Raw genomic sequence first — 22,558 nt, 5'->3', positions numbered from 1 at the left:
AGGGGCAGCAAATGGGTCCTACCTGAAACTTGATCATCACCAGGCCCTGCAAAGTCCTGCTTATACAGATGCCACCTGGCTTCTCTTCTGTTTTGAAAACTGAAAATTCTCTGGCTGATGTACCAGGGTCATCCTGGTCGCACTCCGCGGTACCGGAGTGGATGAAGTGCCCCACAGACCCTCCTTCCAGCAGTGTCCTTCCACGCCATTCTGGCTCCGGTGTCTGCACGTAGTGCCGTCATAGAGTGCCTTCCTCCTCCTTAGGTCGCCAGTTTACTGCACATCTGTCGTTTCCAAAGTTGTACCCCCTGGGGCATGCACCCCGCCCGCATTTCTGGAGGTTCCGGCGGCTCCGGGTCACTGTGGGACCCTCCGGGCGTGTCAAGAGGCACTGCGGGTCACCAAGGTCCGAGCATCTTTGGGGCCATTCGCCAAGCCCCTGCCCCAGCGCTCCCGGCGACGCGCCGCAGTGCCCCCTCGGCCGCCAGGGGCCGCCCGGAAGCGGGGCTCCTCGAGCGCGGGGCGGGGAAAGGGGCGGGGCGCGGCGGTACCTGGGCCGCCGAGGATCCGGGGGTGGGCTCTCCGGGGACAGCCGGCGGCCCCCCCAGATCCGCACCGCCAGCCGCCGGGAAGCTCGGGGCTCCGGGCGTAGAAGCTGCGCTGTCACATGGGCGGCGGCGACGGGGCCGCATTTAAGCGGCCGGGGGACGGCGCCCGCCTCCAGCGCGTCCTCGGGCTTGGCTCCCGCCGGGCGCCCCGCTCTCTGCCCGCCGGGGGCCCCGCGCCGCGCCGCACCGCGCCGCCCCCGCCGGGCCATGCGAGCGCGGGCCCCGCCGCGATGAGCTCGCACATCGCCAAAAGCGAGTCCAAGACGTCGCTGCTGAAGGCGGCGGCGGCGGCGAGCGGGGGCAGCCGGGTTCCCCGCCACGGCCCTGCCCGGGAGCCAGGGCTGCCTGGCCGCCGGCTGCCCGGCACCGGCCCCGGCACGCCGCCGCCGTCCGGGGACCCCAGTTCGCGGAGGCCCCTGTGCCGGCCGGCGCCGCGAGAGGAGGGCGCGCAGGGGAGCAGGCGCGGGCTCCCCCAGGCGCACTGCAGGCCCCGGGAGGCACTGCCGGCCGCGGCGTCCCGACCTTCGCCGCCGTCGCCGCTGCCGCCGGCCCGCGGGCGGGATGGGGAGGAACGGGGGCTGTCCCCGGCGCTCGGCCTCCGGGGCTCGCCGCGAGCCCCGGGTCGTGGGGACTCCGCTCCAGCCGCCGCGTCCGAGGCAGACCCGTTCCTCCACCAGCTGCGCCCCATGCTCAGCTCCGCCTTCGGCCAGGTAAGGGCCGCGCCTCCCGCCCGCGCTCCCGGGCAAGGCGCTCGGGACCCTGCGCGGCTGCGCGCCCACAGCCCTCCTCCCGCTGCCCGCGGCCCCCGGTCACGCTCCCGGTAGTCCTTCCGCAGCCCTGCGCCCTGGCCGGCACTCCTCCTCCCCCCGGTGCCTGATTCAGCACCCTGTGCGCTGTCCACGCTCCGGGCCTCGCCGCCCTCCACCTGCCAGAATAGGCCAGTCCTGGAAGGGAACGACCGCCGCAAACCGCCTGGAGATTTGCAGGGGTCAGCAGGGGCGCTCCGAGCAGCTGGCGCCAAATCCACTCCTCTGGTCTCCAGCCAAGACTGTCAGTGAGCGACCCAAAGGAGCAAGGGGTTTGGAGTCGGGAGCTCAAGAATGGCTACCTCGGGGCACACAGCCTTGCTTGGGGATGGGGGACGCTGGTCACGGGCTGTGGTGGCCCCAGAGACCTGGGAAAAGTTAGGAGAGCTAGATGGAGACTCAAAAATATGAGAAAAGAGAAGTGTCTGGGTAGGCACGGAGGGGCTACACAGAGCTATGGCTCAAATCGGAACTTCAGGGGTGTTTTAAGGAGGTTGTCACTCCAGGGATGCCACTAGGATGGCGGTTGGGCAGCTGTCAGGTCGTAGGACGTGGAATAACACCCTAGCCTGAGTCGATGTGCGTTCTAGGATCAGAAAGGTCACTAAGGGGTCACCAGTGGCTACTCTCGTTTCCTGTAGGCCTTTCTCTCCAGGGTCCTGGGCAGCTGAGCATCTGTCCTCTAATCCAGGTCTCCAGTCTGGGGTGCGCTGCTGGGGAGAGAGGTTCGCGGAAAAGAACCTGTGAACTCCCGAGCAAAGCCAGGGTTGCCTCTGAGTTCTGAGTTCATAATTAATTCAAACTCACTGGCACAGCGTTGAGACCGTTCTGCGGCAGCTGAGGAGGGGAGTAATGCAGAGGTCTGATGGCAGAGTTTGCGGGGTGTGTGGAGGAAGAGAGGGCCCTGAGTGGTTCTGTGCTGGGCTGTAGTGTAGAGAAGCCGTTTCAAGCTCCTGGCTCGCCATGCGGGATCGGAATTCCAAGGAGGCCGTGTGTGTGTTCTGCCTCAGATCTGCACATTCCTTTTCAAAATACTACTCCGTGGCGGCTGAGGCCGGTGGGGGTCTGACATGAAGGAGCTGCACGTGGATTCGGGTTACGCGGGGCTGCTGTGTGGTGTGATAGGGCAGCAATGTGTGGCTTTGTTCCTGTGGGGAGCCCTCGTTAGCCGAGTTAGCTGGAAGCAGTTCTTCAGAGGAGAGATTTGGAGGCAGAGCTTTGAGAGTGTTGAGCGCAGCGACGTGTTGAGGTGGAAGTTCACTGCAGTGGCTTCTGTATTAGGAGGTGTGGGGTGTTCGGGCAGTGGTCTGTGGAGCGGGTCTGGGTCGTGGAATCGGTGACATCTGGTCATACATGTATCAGATATTTGGGGGCATCTACTTCGCCCAGGCATTTGTGGGGCACGAGGGAGAGACCAGTGGACACGACAGCCAGGCTTCTGGCTGTTCCAGAGCTTACGATCTAGCAGTTTGTAAGGGTGGGTCCCTGGCCCAGAATCACTCACTTTCTGGTTATTCATTTTGCTGCGAATATGACTTCGTTCCTAGAAAAAGAGCCTCTTCTTTTTCCAGTCTTAACAGAATTTGCCTGCATGGGCCCTTTGTGAGCTCAGAGCATTTCAGCTACCTGCTTTTCGTCCTCCTTCTACTTTCTTAGTCATTATTGAAGACTATTCTCCAGCCCAGTGTTCTGAAATGTCACCAGGGTCACCTGAGTCAGGAAGAGCTGGAAGGTCCTATCAAATATTTACCACCTCCCTCTGGAAGCTCTTGACTATGGAGCTGCGGACTTTTTCTGTAAAGCTCAGCACGTTCAGTTTGGGCTTCCTGCTGACAGCTCTAATGCATCTGCTTGAACAGCAGTGGCAATGACAACAGAACCCAGCCCGGGACTTTTGGGTCAGAGTCTCCAGTCTCTTTTTCTCATGTCTCCCAAGCTCTATTTTTTTTTTTTAACCTTAAGTGAATCGCTTAACCTCATTAAGCCTCTGTTTCTTTATCTGCAAAATAGGGATGATCGTAGTACCTCACTGGGTTTGGGGGAATTAAATGGGACATGGAGATATGTACAGATTTTGGCCAGTGCATGGTCCAGAGCAAGGGCTCCATTGATATTAGTTATTATTATTGTTGTTGTTGTTGTTGTTATTGCTGATTAACTACCAAGTGCTGTCCAGGACCTTCTTCCTTCCATTTGTAGTAGAGTCAGGGAGAGCCAGGGCTCAAAGTAACACTGAAGGGACCGAGATAGACTCTTATGTTAGGGGGAACAGGAATTAAGATTCTTTCAGTGACCTCTCCCAGAGCATCCTTACTGCCTGCAGGCAAATGGTGTGGTTTTGAGTCGAAGCCATAGAATGGTAGCTTGAGAGAAAGTAGAGCTGTAGGTTCCAGTCCCAGCTCTGTCACTTCCCATTGCTGTGATCTTGGGCCTGTTCTCCTCTCTCTCTTTCTCTGGTCTGGGTTTGTTCATCCAGAAATGAGATTGACAAAAACTACCTTGCAGAGCTATTAATGAGGGTCACACAAGATTAAGGATGTCAAATGGACTGGCTCTAGTATGTTCTGGAAAAAAAAGGGTAGCCTTCATTAATGTTATTGTTAATAAAGTAACTGTCTGAATGTGGGCCTGTGTAAGGTACTTTGAAAGCTGTCTCTGAGCAAGGTGAGAAAGGCCATTAAAGGTAGGAGCTGAATGACAAGGGACCTTCCCTAGTACCCTCTTTGTGGCCAGCTAAGGACATGCCACCCAGTGGCCTAGAGAGATGTGATATTAGACATTAACTCAGAATAGGCATGATTTGGGGCAACTCTTGGCATTGGGTCTTGTAAAACTATTTTAAGAACAGTTTTTCTGCTCCTTACTCTAAGCTGGGGAAGAAACACCCCTTGTAGAGGAGGCAGATGTGTATAAAACCCACATCTCTGTCCCATCCTTCCCCTTTTTCTAGCTCTAGCGACATCTCTTCTGATTTGAATAGACTAGCCCAATTCCCAAACTGCTTTGCACATAACAAGGTCACAGTATCTAATGGGCGAATGACCAGTATCTCCAGCCTCAGGTCTGCAGAGGTTTCTTAGTTCCTATAGCTTAGAGGGCTGTGTACCTTATTCACTCCGACCCTGCAAAGTATCTCCCTACTTGGGCAAGAAGCCCCTATTGCTTTTCCCCTGGGGCCTGGGGAAAGGGAAAGAGAAGGTCAGCTTGTGGTTGATATCAATCCTGTGGAGTCCTCCCAGACAGCTGTGTTTGCCTTTAGCTGTTTGGGGGAAGCAGCAAGGGTGCTTGAGACCTCAGTCAAGAGCTCACTAAACAATTGCCCAAGTATCTTCTCAGCCACCTGTGAAGGTTGGCATTATCATCCCCGATTTTAGAGATGAGGAAACAGTCTCAAGAGAGGGGAAATGGCTTGTCCAAAGGCCACACAGTAAGTAAATGGCAGGACTGTGATCTCTAAAGAACTGGTTGGGTGGGAAGTCACATAAGAGTGTTTCCTATTTGTCAGAAGCATCCACAAAGCACCTCTCAGGTTACGACCCAGCTTTCCCTGAGTGTGTTCACCCTGGGCTGTCATCCAAGTTTGAATGCTGGTGATAGAACCGATTAGGGCTGGAGGCCAGCCTCCCTCCTAATCAGGAATAATCAGCAATGGGTTTATCCTTCTCATCCCTCTGATCCTATTATTCCATTCCAGAACTCCAAGTGTAGGCTTCCGGAAGCCCAGGGGCTGCTGCCCCAGTGAAGAGGGACGGGAATGTGGGGCTATGTGATGTGCTTTGCTCCTTAGAGAAGCCCCTATTGTTCAGCCCTTTTAAAAACTTTCTGCTAAAGGTCAAGCCAGCTGCTCCCTCTAGATTCCAGTTATCCCTGTCACTCGGGACCACCACGGCCTGCCCTGCCCTGCCCCAAATAGCTTAAGTGAAACTCTGAGTTTGAATCCCTTAGTCCCTTGCTGCCTTCAGCCTCAAGCTAGGGTCAACATCCTTCCCTCTAAAGAAGGATGGGATTTAGAGTGCATCAGAGTGCATGACTTTTCCACGGGTGCCTGGTTTTGCTGTCTTCTGTCTCCTGCTTCCAAGGACAGGCATATTCCAAGGTCGGCAGGCGGGTGCTGTGCTCAGGGCTGGCCTGCAGGGGGCAGGAGTCACCAGGTCTGACTGAGTGGGTGTTCTGCTGAGTATGGAGAGGCGGGCACAGCTGGCCCTTTAAGACCAACGTTGGGCAGGCGAAGGGGCACCTTCTAGGTGCCCGGCACTGTGCCAAGCCCTTTGCCTGTATTATCTCACTAACTCCTCACAACAGCCCTCGGAGGGAAGGGTTATTAGTGTACCCATTTTATAAAGAAACTGAGGCTCAGAGAGATTTACAAGTTCTCAAGGTCATAGAGTTTGCTAGGCAGCAGGGCAAGATTTGAACCCAGGTTTGTCTGCCCCTGCATTCCAAGCTCTTAGTATCCTTTTCCATGGCCCTCAACACTGGCTGCAGATCAGAATAACCTGGAGCACTAACCACCACCAATGTCCAGAGCTCACCTGCACCTATTGAGTCAGAATCATCTGCATCTAGCGTTGAGAATCTTCACTTGAGGCTGCGCTGCCTTTCCATATATCTGCCCAGGTAGTTAATATGAATTGGGTTTGTACCTGGAACCTAACTGGATTTCCCTCTGGGGTCCCTGGTGAGCCCCAGCTTGTCAAGAGTCTGCAGATGGTTGGTTTCCTAGGCTTGATCTCCAAGTCTTTCCTGATCCCCCCCAAGACTAAGTCAGATTCCTTTGTCTCACATTCTCAGTGGTTTCGCGTTTCCTTCCCCCTTCATAGCATTTACCGGAAACGTGATTAAATAAGTGCATTCATAGCTCTTTAATAGCTCTTGCCCTCCTGCTAGAATGTAAGCTCCCTGAAAGCAGGGACCATGCTTATCTTGTTTCCCACAGCATTCCCAGAGCCAGGCACAGTGCCTGGCACATAAACACTGGACAAATGATACTTCTTTCTTCCATTTTAAGAATTACTCATTGAGTACCTATCACGCGCCGGGTACTTGTCCACATCCGTTTTATAAGCAAGATAAGGGGAAACCCCCTTTTCCAGGCAAGGAAACAGAAGCTCTGGAATATGAGAAGTCAGAAGCTGGCGACAGAGCCAGGATTCAAGCCTGCAGTCCCTTCTCATGCACCTGAGTCTCATGACCCTGACCCCGGCCCCGCAGAGAGCCTGGTTCATGCTCTCTTGTGGAGGAACGCATCTTTGGAGAAGGCACTTATGTTAGCTGCTCGCTCTTCTTCGGTTTCATCTCCCGGGTGTCTCTCCTGCCCTTTGGGCGTCAACACCTCCCCAGGCTCCTCCCTCTGTCCTCAGGGGCTGCCCCTCCTTCTCGTACCTCCTCTGGAGGTTTGGTCCACACAAGGCTGCTGAGTAACTCCCCTAATTAAACCATTGCAACGTCAGGCGCAGCACAGACGTCAAGAGCTCTCCGGGGACTTCCTCCCCCGGCTCCCTGGGAGCGAGCGAGCCTGTGGCCCCTTTGGGCAGCGCCCCACCCACTCCCTTAATGGAACTTCCGACCGGCCACTGAAGCTGGACAACAAGTCCCTGGGAAAGCAGCCTCTCTGGACTGAAAACTCTGTCAGCGCGGCGTGGAAGGGTTGTTGCATCAGGGGCGGGGAGACTTCGGCTTCCCAGCCCCTCTCTGGCGCCCCCTGCTGGGAAAAGCTGGCGGCCGGGAAACAGGGACACTTCCGCTCTTGGGTCATCCGGCTCCTGCCCTAGATCTTGAATGTGACATCTGAGGCTTGAGATGAGTTCTCATCAAACCTGGAACCCAGAGGGACAAGGAAGAGCCACTCACCTAAAAAGTTCCAGTCGTGGGACCTTGAAGACCACTTTGCAAAGGGCGGCCCCTCTGCTCTGCACCCCAAGGAAGCCTTGAAAGATCCTCGCTCAGGATTAGGCAAAGGATTGTTCGAGGGTTGGCAGCCCTCCAACACACCCTCTGCGTCAGCACTGCCTCCATCATGCCCCCCCCACCCCTACAGTCTCTTGGTTTCTCTTGGGTTGGAGAGACCCCACGTAGCAAAGGGAGCGGAAGGATCTGCTTGCTGCTGATGGCTCAGCTTGTGCTGCTAGCCCCGGAGCTTCATCCCATTTCAGTGACGGAGCAAGTGTGAAAAATGGAGCGTGATGGGGACGTCACACGATCTTCCAGGCCCTCAACTGGAACTGCCTGCTCTCAATCCAGCTGTGATCGCCAGGGGGCAATTAAGATGTGTGTCTGTCCTTCGGTGCTTGCGTGTGCGTGTTTGTGCACAGATGTGTGTGTGTGTGTGTGTGTGTGTGTGAATGCACACACAGGACTGGGAGCTGGGAGGCAACCTGGCTTTGGTGGCCCAAACTAGCCTGCTTCCCCTCCTAGGTCTGCTGGCCTAATTCCCAGCTGCAGCTGCCATTCTGGGCCCCCCTCCCTGAAGCAATCTCCCTGCAGATTTGGCAGCGGGAGAGGAGGGGCTGAGGGAAGGGAAATGAACCGGAGAGAGGACTGAGCTCTAATCTGATGTAGATGATCCGGCAACCTTCCCCAGCTTGCTGCCCTCTGCCATCAGCTCCCCGGGCGATTTTCTCTGTGCCCTGCACTCTCCCCTCCTGCCTTCATCTCCTTAAGAAAGTGTCCAGAAAGTTAAACCCAGACACACAAACACACACACAATCAACCAAAAAAAAAAAAAAAAAATCAGAGAGCCAGAGCAGGCAGACGAGTAAGAGAGCACGCGCGCAAGAGAGAGGGCTCAGAACGGGCCAGGAGGAAGAGCTGCGCGGGCAGAGGGAGGCTGGGGTTGGCCGTGACAGGGACTAAGGTCTCTTAGTCCCCAGGAGCCTCCTTCATGGACCTGGGGATCCTGAGAGGGGCTGCCTCAGCTTAGGATGGGCAACTGTGTCAAGTCTCCACTGAGAAATCTCTCAAGGAAGGTATGTTTCTGGAATTCTCAATACCTGGGGCAGGGGAAGGGGGCCTCTTGCCATCTGTCCCAGAGTTGGGGACGGAGGGGTTGGGCATCTGAAGTTTGCTACCCTTTCCATGGGTTCTGTCGAGAGCTGCTTCCCTGTTCCCACCTCCAGATTCCCTCTGATGCCTGTTTTCAGTGTCTCGGGCTCTGAGCTGAAGTTGGGACTTACAGCTGCATGGGGGGGTGGGGGGCTGTGTTTGGGAATTAGCACAAGATTTAGAAAAGAAACCAGGTAGTTACTGGGCCATAACATGACAAGCCCAGGTCCATAGAATGTGAGTGGACAGATCCCCTTGGGGCTGCTGGATCCGAAGAAGGTTGAGCTGGGCTTTGTGACCCTGCCGCTACTGAGGTAGGGCTTCCCAGCTGGGGGCGGGGGGGGCTCATTCATCTCTTTGAGGGTCTCTGGCCCTCTCTCTGGTGGTCTCTAAGCCTTCCGACTTGTGGGTTTTGAAGTAGATCCCATTGCTACTGGGGTATGCCCTGCTACCCTCAATAATTCCTGAATCTGCTCAGAGAATCTCAACTAGGACCAGGCTGGTTCAGGGCCCTGGATTGTTTTTACTGAGAAATAGGATATTGAGCAAAGGTGTCTGTAAGTCGCTTTTTGTCATGGATTTATTGCTTATACACCAGGATAATATCCTTTTGCAAGAATTCCTTTTGGAAAGCAAATCACCACCTCCAAAACACTTTTTTTTATGCAAAGCTGGGCTTACATCTATAGGGTTTTGCTTCAGGCAGGCTCTGCCTGTGTTTCTAGCCCTCTGTAGTCAAGCTGGAGAAGAAACTCGTAGATATTATTTAAAGGAAGAAGGAATGATAGGGATGTTTTCCTCCAGTTCTGTCATTTTCCAGTCAAGGAACTTGATTACCACTGGGGTGAAGTGACTTACCCAAGGTCTCAGGTTAACTAATGGCATCTCTGTCCCTAACCCCGTACTACCTCCTGGGTCGGTTCGATAGTCTTCTTAATTTAGGGCATTCCGGGCTTTTCTGTTCATCATCTTCCTATTTAGCTAAGCTGCTCACATCAAATTCCCTTTAATCCTCACTGGTCCCTTGGATCCTTCCGAGGGTTGACTCTTCCTTCTGTGCGTAAAGCCCACATCATCTGTCATCTTAGGGAAATCTTTGGCCCCAGAGGTGGCCTCCACGCTGTTGTAGAGAAGCGGAAACTGACCTGAATTAGTCTAGAGGACCACAGGGTGAAAGATTTCCCCCGGAGTTCTGTCCGGAGCTTAAAAAGGTGAACTTTAACAACAACAAGCATTGTCCCTCTGCCCCACCCCACCCATCTCCCCCCCACTACACTGCAGAGTGCTTAAGAGACCCACTACTCAAACCTTTTCTTTCCAGCCATGTGACCTTGGGCAAGTTACTTAACCTCTCTGGGCCTCAGTTCCCCCATCCACTAGGTGGGAATACTAATATTTACCTCCTAAGGTGATCGTTAGAAGCAAATAAAGTGCTGTGCACACTGCCCGGAATGGAATCCTCAATAAATGGCAGCTCATATTACCATCATCATGATCCTAATTTTTCCACTCTGGGTGTTCGGAGAAGGCGGGGTGGAGGGAAGAAGGAAAATAGGAGAGGTTTTGTTTGAGTCCGCGGAATAAGGTAAAAGACAATAAAACGCATTGCATTCAATTTCGTGTTCTTTTGTAATAGTAATAATTGTTTTCTTCTGAATAGCTACAACATATCCAACGTCTGTGATCTCATTTGCTCTTTTCCACCAAGTAGTTCTCTTGGCTGTTTTATAGAGAAAGGAACTGGACTTAAGAGATAAGAGCTTTCCTAAGGTCACACAGCCCAGTGGATGCGGAGTTGAGAGTTTTGAAACGTCGGTCCACGTGAATCCATAGCTGGTATTTTATTTGTATTTTTGCCTCCGTGAGAGGCTGCCTCTCTCTTCCCTTCTGGCAGAAGTGTTATTCCAGATTCCTGTGTCGGACCTTACAGGTCATCCGGATTCCCACTCGCTGCAGCGATTCCCTCTCCCACCTCGCCAAGCCCTGACTCATTTAACTGCTTCTGAATACCTTCCAGGAGAGAGAGTTCTGACCTGCCTTCTCTTGGCCAGCTTGGGTTGTTAGAAAGCTGTTGGGTCGTGAGGCCAGCTGACCCCTCTTGTTGCCATGCTACACTTGGGAGATGGCCCCGTGGTGCCAGGAGACATTGTCAGCCTGTGGACCGCTGCCCACTTGGCTTCCTGAGTGTGGCGGCCGGGGAGCCGGGGCTGGGGAGAGGCGGCCTGCTCCGGGCTCTGTGCAGGGCAGGACCGGGCTGTCAGGGGCCATCACCGGCCGGGGAAGAACAGCAGCCTCCCGGGGCAACTTGGTGCCAGGCGGTATTATGATCAAGACATGCAGTGGAAAATCCCCAGCCACCACTGGTGCCTCCTTCGTGGGGGCATGTTCTTCTCCATCTCTTCTCAGCTCTTCCCTGACGGGCACATATTCTCCCACTTGCTCTGGAGCCAGAAGTAAATGCTTTCTGGCTCCCAGCATCTCTGATGCTGCATGTCCACATCAGCACCCCCGGCATCCCCGTCATTGTCATCCCCACGGCAGCTCCATGTCTTGGGCTCTTACTGTGCTCCAGGCGCTAGGCAGTAGCTCGTTTATTTCTCCGCTGGGCAGAGATGGCAACTAGAGCACGGAGAGGTGAAGTCACCTGCCCAAGGTCACACAGCAAGCAAGAATTTGTCCCCAAACTGTTGGAGCCCAAAGCCAGGCACTGAATCACCTCTCAGAGTTCTTCGCTGCCTGCTGCCTCCACCCTCCGGGCTTGTGCTCACTCTGAGCCAAGTGTGCAAGACTCAGCCAGAAACGAAAAGGCTGATTCTCTACACACATCTCGGGAGATTGTTTCTCGGGGTCCAGCTGCTCTCTACTCCTGGGCTTCCTCTGAGCCAGCCTCCCAGTTGGGAAGGTCTCTCTGGTTCTGCCCTCGCTCTAGCCTGGGTCCTGGAAGCCTGTGCGAGTATGGCCGAGGCTCCGAACTCTTTTGGACATCAAACCAGCACGGCCCTTGGCCTCTCTGACATCTCTCAAGTTCTGAGACAACCAAAGACCCACCCTTATTGCATTCACTGAACTTGGGCCTTGCACTGAGGACCTTCACCCAGGGTCTGAACTAGGATACTGCTCCTCCCTCTCTAGGCCTGAGAGGCTCAGGAAGTTGGAGGGGAGTCTAGTCTAGCCCCAGAGTGTGGGGCTTTGGGGAGAAGAGGCAGGAGAGGAGAGGGAGGATGAGGTAAGCCGGGGGGAGCTAGTTCTGCTTCTCATCCTGGGAGGACAGGCTGCCCCCTAGGTCACAGGATCTTCTCCTCGGCACGACCTTCTGTCAGCTGGAGGAACCTGGCAGCAAGTGGGGGTGGGGGCAGCAGGATAGAATAGGGCCTGCAGCTCTGGGGTTCTAGGACAAGTATTAGCTGCTCTGTTTCTCCTTGGGAAGGTTTGCCTCCAAATCCTCACACTGAGGGGAGGCATCCAAGCTCAGGACTGAAGGCAGAGCACCCTGTCCTGGATCCTGGGGGGCCCTGGGCATCCTGTGGGGGCCAGAATGGAGTAGAATGTTGTGTCTGGATGCTGCTATTGTCCTAAGGGGATGGTCTGTGGACAGTGCTGACTTTTTATAGCTGCATGGGAACCAGCAGGGAGGAGGAGGGGAGGGCCAGGGCCTGGGAGCACAGCTATATTCGGTAAGCAGAGAGGGCCCCTGCCTCAGCCTCTAGAGGTCGGGCAAACTGGGCGGGGAGCCAGAGACAGACAGGAGGGGGAAGAAAGAGAGCTGCTGGGGGCAGAGAGTGTCTAGTCTTGAGGCTGCAAACTGGGAAGAATCTGACCCACAGATGGGCTTTGCTTGGCCCAGCCAGTGCTTTAAGTCAGAAGGAAACATTGGGCTGAGTTAAGTAAGGCTCTGCCCCTTCAGAGGCAGCCTACAGCCTCTGGGGAGGGGAAGAACAGCAGCCTCCCGGGGCAACTTGGTGCCAGGGGGTATTATGATCAAGACATGAAGTGGAAAATCCCCAGCCACCACTGGTGCCTCCTTCGTGGGGACATGTTCTTCTCCATCCCTTCTCAGGTCTCCATCCCTTCTCAGGTCTTCCATTTTGCCCCAGGCCTCCCTCTTCTCCCACCTGCTTGTTTCTGTTAGCGAGGCCCCTGTGTTTGCACCTGCCAGTCCAGCAGCCCACCTGAGCCTGCTCTGCGTGGTTCCAGCTCTGACTGTCCTCACTGCCTTCCAGTGGGGTCCAGCGCGGGCAGGGCCACAAATCCGTTTGGGAGCATCTTGGGCAAGGGTAGTACTCATTAGTCTCTGAGTGAGCACTTCCCATTGGTTGGAGCCGAAGCCCTGCCCCGCCCCTTCTCTCTGTAAGCTTCCACATGCACGTGAGTGTGTGATTCTCTGCGTGTGTACGTGTCGTGAGCATGTGTGTGCGCATGTCCCACACAGTGGGTGTCACCCCCAGATCTCCCTGGAGCGGCCGTGACAGTCAAGGATCAGAGACTCCATCTGTTGAACCAATTTGACTCCTGCCTCCCATGCATCCTGAACCCTGCTGTTTGACTCTCAAGGGTCTCCTCTTGAGGCGAGCCCCTTCTAGGACCCGGAGCCAGGCTGAGGCCAGGAGGGCCCGTGGGGCAGGGAGGTGACACCGTGCCTCTCTTTTGTATTTGCTTGGTGCTGGCTGAAGATGCGCCGGGAGGAGAAGAGCAGCTACACGGTGGTGCAGATGAGCCAGGAGGGGCCGGCAGCCAGCGGCGAGCTCCCGGGACCGCTCCTGATGCTGGCCCAGAACTGCGCCGTCATGCACAACCTGCTGGGCCCCGCCTGCATTTTCCTGCGCAAGGGCTTCGCCGAGAACAGGCAGCCTGTACGTAAGTTGGCCCCAGTGGAGCCGCACTCGACTTGGCTTCAGAGGGCATGAGGAGGTGCTGGGAAGAAGAGGGGCTCTGTCCGCAGCAACCCGTGTCCCCTCATGGATATACCCCAAACCCTCAACTTGTGAATCTGACCCCCCCCCTAAATTTTCCACCCATGGCTGCAAAGCACTGGTGTGTCCACATGCACCAGCAAGAAGTAACAATAGCAGCTAACGTTTTTTGTTTGCTTGCTTGCTTGTTTTTTTGCACACATACTCTGTGTGAGGCTCTGTGCTAAGTCCTTTGGTGCATCGCCTCATGTAAGGCTCAGAGCAACTCTGAGAGGTAAGTCCTATTATCACCCCCATTTTACAGATGAGGAAACTGATTTGGAGAGGTAAACATACTCAAGATAACAGCTAGGGGGTGGTAGAGGTCGGCTTCAAACCCAGGGAGTCTGACTCAAAGGCTTCCTGTTCTCCTAACGGCAGCACTGAATACACAGGCCTGTCCAGGGGAACTTCCTCCAGTGGTGGAAATATTCTACGATCCGTGCTGCCCAATACAGTAGCCACCAGCCACACGTGGCTACTGAGCACTTGAAACGTGGCTAGGGCAACTGAGGACCTGAATTGTTAATTTCATTGGCTTCCGATTCCAATTTAAATAGCCACACGCGCAGCTCCTATGTCCGGGCAGATATCTGAACAGTCACAGGGAGGAGGGTAATAATGATGATGTTACAGACACAAACATTTGCAGGTTCCACTTACTGAATGCCACATGCTAAACACTTTACATATCTCGTCTCACGGGATGCTCGCAAAGGCCCCGTAACATGGGTACTGGGATTAACCTATTTTACAGATGAGGAGACTGTGGCTCAGAGAGCTGAAGTGACCTGCCCAAGGCCCCACGGCTAGGAAGTAGCAGATCGGGCTTTGCACTTGAGTTTGTCTGACTCTAGAGGCCGAGCTCTTCTCCCAGACCGCATGTGTTGGGGAGAAAGGAGTGTGCATGTGCTGTCTTCCCATCTGACCCCTGGGGATGGTGCTCATGGTTTCCCTGTCACATTGGTGGGCATCCCCTGCTCTACTACGCATACCCCCACTGCTCCGCAAGGGGAGTGTGTGATCCAACGGTCGGCTGCCTGGACTCCGCCAGACCAGCTCTGCCAGAAGCACACGGAGCAGGGGTACCTGCCTTTCCTGCTCCCTGGCTCCGGCTATGCAAGAAGGGGAGGGTGCTGCAGTGAGGGTCAGCAGCACCCTGTTCCTCTCCAATCGTGCAGAGCTGCGTCCTGGAGAAGCGGGATGCTGCTTGAGGCTTGAAGGGTGGGAAAGGACTCATGTCTGAATGACTTGTCCTAGGGTGTGTGCACGCATACACTTGCCTACTTGCTCACTGCACTTGCTGGGGGTACAGGGCGTTGCAAAAAGCATCCTTTTTGGCCACCCAAGATGTTGCTCTGCAGCCCCTTTCTTTTCTTTTCTTTTTTTTTTTTTTTTCCTAATTTTATTTATTTGTCAGAGAGAGAGAGCACAAGCAGGGAGAGAGGCAGGCAGAAGGAGAAGCGGGCTCCCTGCTGAGCAAGGAGCCCGATGCAGGACTTGATTCCAGGACCTTGGGATCATGACCCGAGCCGAAGGCAGACGCTTAACCAACTGAGCCACTCAGGCGTCCCTCAGCGGCCCCTTTCTAGAAGATTCTCAGAGTTCCCGGAGCTGGCGTCTCTTGCCCTGGGGCCAGTTTCCAGTGGGTGGGCAGAAGCTGTCTCTTGCCTGCCCTGACCCTGTTGGCTAGAACAGCCTGCGTGCACAGCTGAGACGCCGCATGCTTGCTGGGGCCCGCCTGTGCGTGTTCATGAGAGCTGTGCCCACACCCGGCGTGCGCTTCCTCAGGGCAGGCACACCCTGCCCCACATTCTTCCTGCCCAAAGTCAGAGAGCTGTGACGTGTGGGGAGGCTGAGCCCTGCGCGCCAGTTTGGGAGCCTACTGAATAGGTCCAGCTGGGCATCCATTTCGTGCTGATCTGTCCGCCTCCTGGGAAGGCCTGGAGTGACTGGCACCTCACGGGCCAGAGCCCACCCTGTGCGTCCTCTGGGCCTGCTCTTTGGAGACTTCTCTGCCATCTGTTCAGATGCCCTAGACCCAGGGCTTCCTTGAGTCCCCAAGGAGACCTGGGCACGGCTCGAAGCTGGAGATGTGTGCTTTGGACCCTGGCGGCAGCCCCTGGCACTGGCAGCCCCCAGGGTCCTATGCTGTGTCCCATGACGGGGCAAGGTGTAGGATGGGGGTCAAGTTGGAGAAGGTGGGCCATGCCCAAGAAGCAGGGCACAGCCCTAAATCTGCCTCCACGCCCGTGGCTCCTCCTCCTCCCCTTCCTCCCTCTCAGGCAGCCTGTCTAGTCCCGGCTTTCTGTCCCTCTAGCCCTTCTCCCGTTGCCTTGCAGACTTCTTCTCTGTTGTGACCCACAACAACCTGCCCACCCCGCTTTATTTACAGGTTTTTGCCTCCAGACCAACTCTGTTCCCTGACACAATTCTTGTGTCTGGAATGGGGACACAGATGGGGCTCTGGGGTCCCTGGGCATCTCCTGTGTCTATGGGGGATGTGGGGCTGAACTTTTTTTCCCTCAAAGACGTGGTCCAGGCACTCTCCCCACCTGGTGCTTGCTGTCCCTTGGATGGTCCCCAGGTTGGGCATTTTGTGACTTCTAGGCTCCTCACAGCTGCTAATAGGACACGTTCTTTTGTTTCAGGACAGATCGCTGCGGCCAGAGGAGATTGAAGGTAAGACCCAGCCCCTTAGGTGAAAGGGTTGCTCAGCTGTCCAGGAAGGTGAGGGAAGGGAGATTGCTGGGAAGAGAGGAAGAGACATCTTGGCCTCCTGGGGACGTGGCCTGGTATAGGGCTGGGCATCCTCTGTGGGGCCAGGGGTCAGAGGAGTGCAGTCCTGGCAGCTCTGGGGCCTGGCTTTCCCAGCCGGTGGGCGCTCGGGCCGCCTCTGCCCGGAGGCTCTGCGGGTCCCACTTTTCATCTTTTCTTCAGCCATGCCCACTTTTATTCTTTTCCTCAGAGCTCCGAGAGGCCTTCCGAGAATTTGACAAGGACAAGGATGGCTACATCAACTGTCGGGACCTGGGCAACTGCATGCGTACCATGGGCTACATGCCCACCGAGATGGAGCTCATTGAGCTGTCCCAGCAGATCAACATGAACCGTGAGTCCCTCCACTGTGCACCTCCTTCCCTTCCCGGCCCCACCATCGTGGTCCTCTGCGGTCACACAGGCCCGGTCTCAGTTCTGGGGCCATCTCTTCCAGGCTCTGTGACCTGGGGCAAACGACTTAGCCTCTCTGAGCCTGTTTTCTCAGGGGGAAACTGTAAAATGAGAGCAGCACAGGAAGTCCATGAGGGAATATCTGCGAAACAGCCCCGGGCCTGGCACACAGGGATTGTTGAACAGAAGGAAGCTATTACTTCTATGTTATTCTCTGTCTTAGTTTGGGTTCTCCCAGAAGCAGACCCCGAGACAAGTATTTGAGTGCAAGCAGTTTATGTGAAGGTGAAGGGAAGCGTCAGGAGGGAGTAGAGAGGTGAGACCACAAAGAGACACAGCCCACAGAGGGTGAACTCTCAAGCCAGCTAGCACCATGAGTGCTGAGAGTCCCATTCTGCTAGGCGGCTCCAGGAGTTTGTGCAGTGTGCCCACCTTGAGCCCTCCCCAGTGTTTCTTTCTTCCATCCGTATCTGCCTCTGTCCACCTCCTGACTGGTTCCCTCGGCCTAACCCTGGCCACCCCCCTGAGCCATTCTTTGACACACCAACTGTCCATAGTCACCTCTCTGTCCTCATTTGGCCTTTGGTTGTACCCTGGACCTGGCACTAGATAGGTCAAGGAGGGGTTCACAGTGCCTTCCTTTGCTTAATTAGAGATGGGGAGTGCTTGGATGGATGACCTAGCCCTTTCCTCTGTCTCCAGTGGGTGGCCATGTGGATTTTGATGACTTCGTAGAGCTAATGGGACCTAAACTCCTGGCAGAAACAGCAGATATGATCGGAGTGAAGGAACTGCGAGATGCTTTCCGAGAGGTGAGTAATGGGCACTGGACAGGCAGGGGTGGGGGGGTTGTTAGAGTTCCAACCCCGGGACGGTTACTTGAAGAGAAATCCGAGCCCTGGATCACATACCAGGGGAAGGAGCTTGGACAGAGAAGGGTCTTTGGGGAAGGGGGAGATAGTGAGGCTAGAAAAGGAGCCCAAACTTGGGATTTGCTTCTACATTCCCCATGTTGTAGCTACTCCTCTCTCCTCTTTGCCCTCTCCAGTTTGACACCAATGGTGATGGGGAGATAAGCACCAGTGAGCTACGAGAGGCCATGAGGAAACTTCTGGGTCATCAGGTGGGACACCGAGACATAGAAGAAATTATCCGAGATGTGGACCTCAATGGGGATGGACGAGTAGACTTTGAAGGTAGGTGGGGTTTGAATGTGGAAGAGAAGCGAAGGCAGTAGTGACGATCCATGGAGACTTCCAACTGTGTATCCATCATGATTCCAACTTTCCATGCTCCTACCCTTCCATTCTCTTACCCCTCCATCCATGCACTCCTGTAATCCACCTTCCTATTCATTCCTACCCCCATCCATCCATCAGTCCATCTTGCCATCTGTTCATTCGCCCATCTTTTCATGTGTCCAGGTGTCTATCCACTCATCCATCTCTGAACAATTATCCATACTACCATTTATTCTTGCACTTATATAACTATCTATGCGTCTGTTCGTTCTTCTGTACATTCATCCATGTATCCACTTACCCATGTACATCTGTCTATCCATACAGCTATACTGTTTTTTTTAAAGATTGTTTTTTGTTCGTTTTTTTTTTTTTAAGATTTTATTTATTTGAGAGAGAGAGACAGATCATGAGCAAGGGGGAGGGGTAGAGGGAGAAGCAGGCTCCCCGCTGAGCAGGGAACCCAATGCAGGACTTGATCCCAGGACCCTGAGATCATGACCTGAGCTGAAGGCAGAGGCTTAACTGACTGAGCCACCCAGGCGTCCCATACATCTATACTTCTGTGCCTCTGTTCATACATTCATGTATTTCCATCTGCCTATATCTCTACCCACACTTCCATTGATCTATCTGTTTGTAGAGTCATTTCCCCATCTTCGTCCATCTTCTCATCGATTGATCGATCGATCCATCCATCCATCCATCCATCCATTCTTGTGTCTACTGACCCCATCCATCTCTACCCATTTATCTGTCCATCTGCTCCTGCTTCCATCCATGCTAGATATTTTCAGAGCACCCCATTCATCAATCTGACACTCAGGCCCCCTGAGATCGGACCACGGCTCACCTGCCCAGTTGCAGCTCCACCTGTCCCTTTACTCACCCTCTGCCTTAAAGCCATACCCTGGTACTTGTGGTCCATGATCCTGCCAAGCTCTCGTTTGAATGCACTGTTCTTTTGGTCAGGATGCCTTTTATTCTGCTCTTCACCTGGACTAAATTCTCTTCACCCTTCAAGACCCAGCAGTGGGGCCACTTCCTCTGGCACTTCCTCGCTGGTTGCAGGCTGAATTCCTCTTTCCCGGGCTTTTACAGCACCTCAGGCTCACCCTCGTTCTTCACACTGTCCCTCGAGTGCCAGCTGTGTCTCCTCCTGACGGAACTTTTGGAGAAGAACATTTTCTTTATCTCTGTATTTCCTCATAATTCAGCACCTGGCACATAGCTAATGCTCAGTAAAAGTGTTTTTTTTAAACGAATCAGTAATAATTCCAATAGTTATCATTTATTGTACATGTATTACATACCAGTGTACTAAGTACACTTACACATATTGTCCCATTTTATTCTCACAACACCCCTCTGGATTGCACTATTATTGCCTCATGATACAGATGAGGACACTGAGGCTCATGTGAGAAGTCATATGACTTGCTTGAGATCGCCTCACTATTAAGATGCAGCGCTGGATCATACTCCGCGTCTGGAATCTCAACCACTACATACATTACACTGCATGATACCGTTCAGGACAACTACGGGATACAGGGCAAAAATATAGTAAAACATTGACTCTGAACTCCAGGAACTTGCATTCTGAGCAGAAAGACAAGATAAACATGTGCCAGAATGTGAGTGTATCCAGAACCCAAAGGTTGGGAAGTCTTTTCTGGGGAGCAGGTAGAATCCAAGTTTGAAGAGAGTGTGGCTACATGGAAAGATGGCTTTGCTGCCACCAGATTTGAAAATTTCGGGTCGCCCTGTGTCCTGGCAGTGCCCCCCCCACCCCCACAGACAACGGCCCTTCCCTACAAGCCCAGCATCCCCCATTTATTCTTCTAGCCTGTATCGTACTCCTACTGTATGTCGAGATTGCCTTGAGGAACCCAAGACCAGCAAGGAGAACAGAAGCCAACAGTATAATCCGTGCTGTTTTGGGGGGGATACAGCAAGCTGTGGGGTACAGAGGGGGCATCTGTGCCAAGCTGGAGGGGGGATTAAGGAAGGCTTCCCGGAGGAGGCTATAAATAAGTAAAGCCCTAAGGGATGAGTAGGAACTGCCAGGTGAAAAAGAAGGAAGGGGTATTTACCCAAATGAATTGAAACTTACGACCACACAGAAACCTGCACTCCGATGTTTATAGCAGCTCTATGTACAATTGCCAAAACCTGAAAGTAACCAAGACGTCCTTCAGTTGGTGAGTGGATAAACTGTGACAATGGAGTATTATTCACACTAAAAAGGAACGAGCTATCAAACCATGAAAAGACAGGGAGAAATCTTAAGTGCATATCGCTAAGTGAAAGAAGCCAATCTGAAAAGGCTACATAGTGTGTGATTCCAACCGTGTGACATTCTTGAAAAGACAAAACTATGGAGACGGTGAAAAGATCAGTGGTTGCCAGGGGTTTAGGGGGAGGGAGGGATGAACAGGTGGAGCACGGAGGATTTTTAGGGCCGTGAGACCGTTCTGTATGACACCGTAGTGGTGGATACACGTCCTTGCACATTTGCCCCAACCTATAGAATGGACAGCACCGAGGGTGAACCTGAATGTTGCTGTGGCCTCTGGGTGATAATGACACATCCATGTAGGTTCATCGATTGTAACAAACGTCCCACTCTGGTGCGGGACGTTGATGGTGGGGGAGGCTGTGCAGGTCTGGGGCAGGGTGTAAATGGGAACTCTGTACTTGCTGCATAATTTTGCCGTGAACCTAAAACTGCTCCAAATAATCAAGTCTAGTTCAAAGGAAAAGGAGAGAGAGGGGACAGGTTGCAGGCAAGCTGAGAGGTGGAGGGAGGGTGAGCGTGCCCGCTGCCCTGAGAGGGAGATCCGGGCGGTTGGAGCTCAGGGAGGGTGAGCCGTGAGAGAGAGACATCAGCTGGGGCCACAGCAGGGAGAGCCTCGGGGCCAGCGACAGGATATTGGACATTTTCCCACGGGGAGCCCTGAAAGGTTTCAGAGGGGTCAGCCATGTAGATGAAACAGCCCCCCCTCCCCCGCCAGCTGCTGTGCACAAGAGGGATTGGAAGAGGCCCGATGGCAGTGGGGGGGCCTCGGATCCGAGGGAGATTTGGAGGCGGCGGCCTGAGCTGGGCCTGACTGTGCTGTTTTCTCCCCACCCCGTCCCGTGCCCTCGCAGAGTTTGTCCGGATGATGTCCCGCTGAGGCCGCCAGGGCCCCTCCAGGACTGCCAAGCTCCCGGGCGGGAGAAGAGGAGCCCGAGTGCGCCTCACCCCGCCGCAGCCGCCGAGAGCCCAGGATGGACTGGCGGACAGGGCCTGCCTGCACCCCGGGGAGGTGCCCACCCCGGACCCCCACCCCTCCGCACTGTGAAAGACTCACAACTCCTGCAACTGGAAAGGGGGGGCGCCCGCCGCCGCCGAGGCCACCGTGCCAAGCCGGCAGAGGTGACGCCGGGCGCCAAGTGCCACGGACCCAGCCGCTGCTGGCGGGGTGGGCCAGGGAGCCCGCCGGCAGCCCCCACACAGCATGTCCGCCCCGGGGCAAAGCCTCTCGCCGCCCTCCTTCGCTCTGTGCCCGTCCCAGCTCGCCACAGCCCTGTTCTCTCGGAACCAATAAACGTATTTCCCAGGCAAGGGCAGCTGTGGGGGTCTTTTGCTTCTTGGGCCCGGTCAGATGACGTGCATTTCCCGAGTACCGACTGCACGCCCGGAGCTGGCCCAACAGTCCTGCGTTCAGCATGCGTTTATTGAGCACCGTTAGGGACCCGCTGTCATCTCAGAAGCCAGAACCTTGTACCTCTAACTGGAGGGGAGCCTGGGGGAGATAGTGATCTGGCTGGGTACCCAGCTGCCCCAAACAAAGGCAGGCTCTGTAAGAAAAGGAGAATAGGTACTGGGTGAGCATCCAGCAGGGTCTGCCCACTTCCTGTCTTCCTGGAGCTTCCAGCCTGGCGGGAAGACAGACATGAAGTGCTTCAGTACGCCGGGGTTACAAATCGTGATGCTTTTATGCACAAAAAATGCAGGGACCTGTGGTAGGCTCTAATAAGGAGGCCTGGCGTCCTCCGGGGAGGTCAGCAGAGGCTTTCCTGAGGAAGCGATGACAAGGTGTTTGCCACAGAGGAAATCCCAGGGTGTGTGTAAAACAGATGTCCAAACAGCTGCCCCCCACTCAGCAGAGTGGGCAGTGGGAGAGTAGAGTGCTTAGGCCCTGGGTTTACTTGCTCTGTGACTTTGGGCCAGTCGTGCCCCTCTCTGAGCCCCATATGTAGTAGGGGAATAATAAAGGCTAATAAAATCCCCTCCGAGGGCCGCCATTCACATAACAGCTGCACAAGGCACTGTTAAACAGGACCCGTTTGTAATCACTGTAACTAAGTTCTGTAGGTGAAGGGTTGAAGGTTAACGGAGATGTTAGTGGGTAGAAGTTGCCCAGAATCTTTAACAGGGTTAGGGTGAAATCAGACAGGTGTGTGGGATGGACCTGTGTACTTCGAGCCTGTGGTTCTCAAGCTGTGGCGTGTGAGAATCACCTGGAGACTTTGTTAAACCAGAGATCTGGGCCCCCCTCTAGTGATTCCGATTCAGGGTCTGGAGTGGGGTCCGTGAACGTGCATCTCTAACAAGCTCCCAGGCGGCGTCCTTGCTGCCAGTCGAGGACCATACTTTGGCTTTTAAAAGCCTCAACAAATCAAGAGCACCCATGACATGAGAGTAATGAATAGTTTTGCCAGAGAATATGAATTTCACCAAAGCATTGAATTCC

General features: G+C 54.5%; 1 protein-coding gene across 5 annotated transcripts; it reads left to right on the top strand.

Annotated features, from left to right (window-relative positions):
* The first annotated feature begins 589 nt into the window (after positions 1-589).
* CABP1 (calcium binding protein 1) lies at positions 590-21,444 on the top strand. Of its 5 annotated transcripts, none has more exons than XM_032431237.1 (7): positions 590-1,318; positions 13,126-13,305; positions 16,056-16,086; positions 16,373-16,516; positions 17,278-17,387; positions 17,624-17,771; positions 18,789-20,512. In XM_032431237.1, the coding sequence occupies exons 1-7, from the start codon at positions 668-670 to the stop codon at positions 18,890-18,892; spliced, it is 1,368 nt and encodes a 455-aa protein (XP_032287128.1). In that variant the 5' UTR covers positions 590-667; the 3' UTR covers positions 18,893-20,512. The 5 variants fall into 5 exon arrangements, with proteins under 5 accessions (XP_032287128.1, XP_032287129.1, XP_032287130.1 ...); XM_032431238.1 differs by lacking the exon at positions 18,789-20,512 and adding an exon at positions 20,970-21,444 and having other exon boundaries at positions 594-1,318; XM_032431241.1 differs by lacking the exons at positions 590-1,318; positions 18,789-20,512 and adding exons at positions 8,335-8,379; positions 20,970-21,216.
* Positions 21,445-22,558: the final 1,114 nt, after the last annotated feature.

This window comes from Phoca vitulina, unplaced genomic scaffold, assembly GCF_004348235.1.
Source record: "Phoca vitulina isolate PV1807 unplaced genomic scaffold, GSC_HSeal_1.0 scaffold46, whole genome shotgun sequence".
Classification (NCBI taxonomy): domain Eukaryota; kingdom Metazoa; phylum Chordata; class Mammalia; order Carnivora; family Phocidae; genus Phoca; species Phoca vitulina.
Note: the sequence above shows the minus strand (reverse complement) of the source record. Positions and strands in the feature narration are given on the sequence as shown.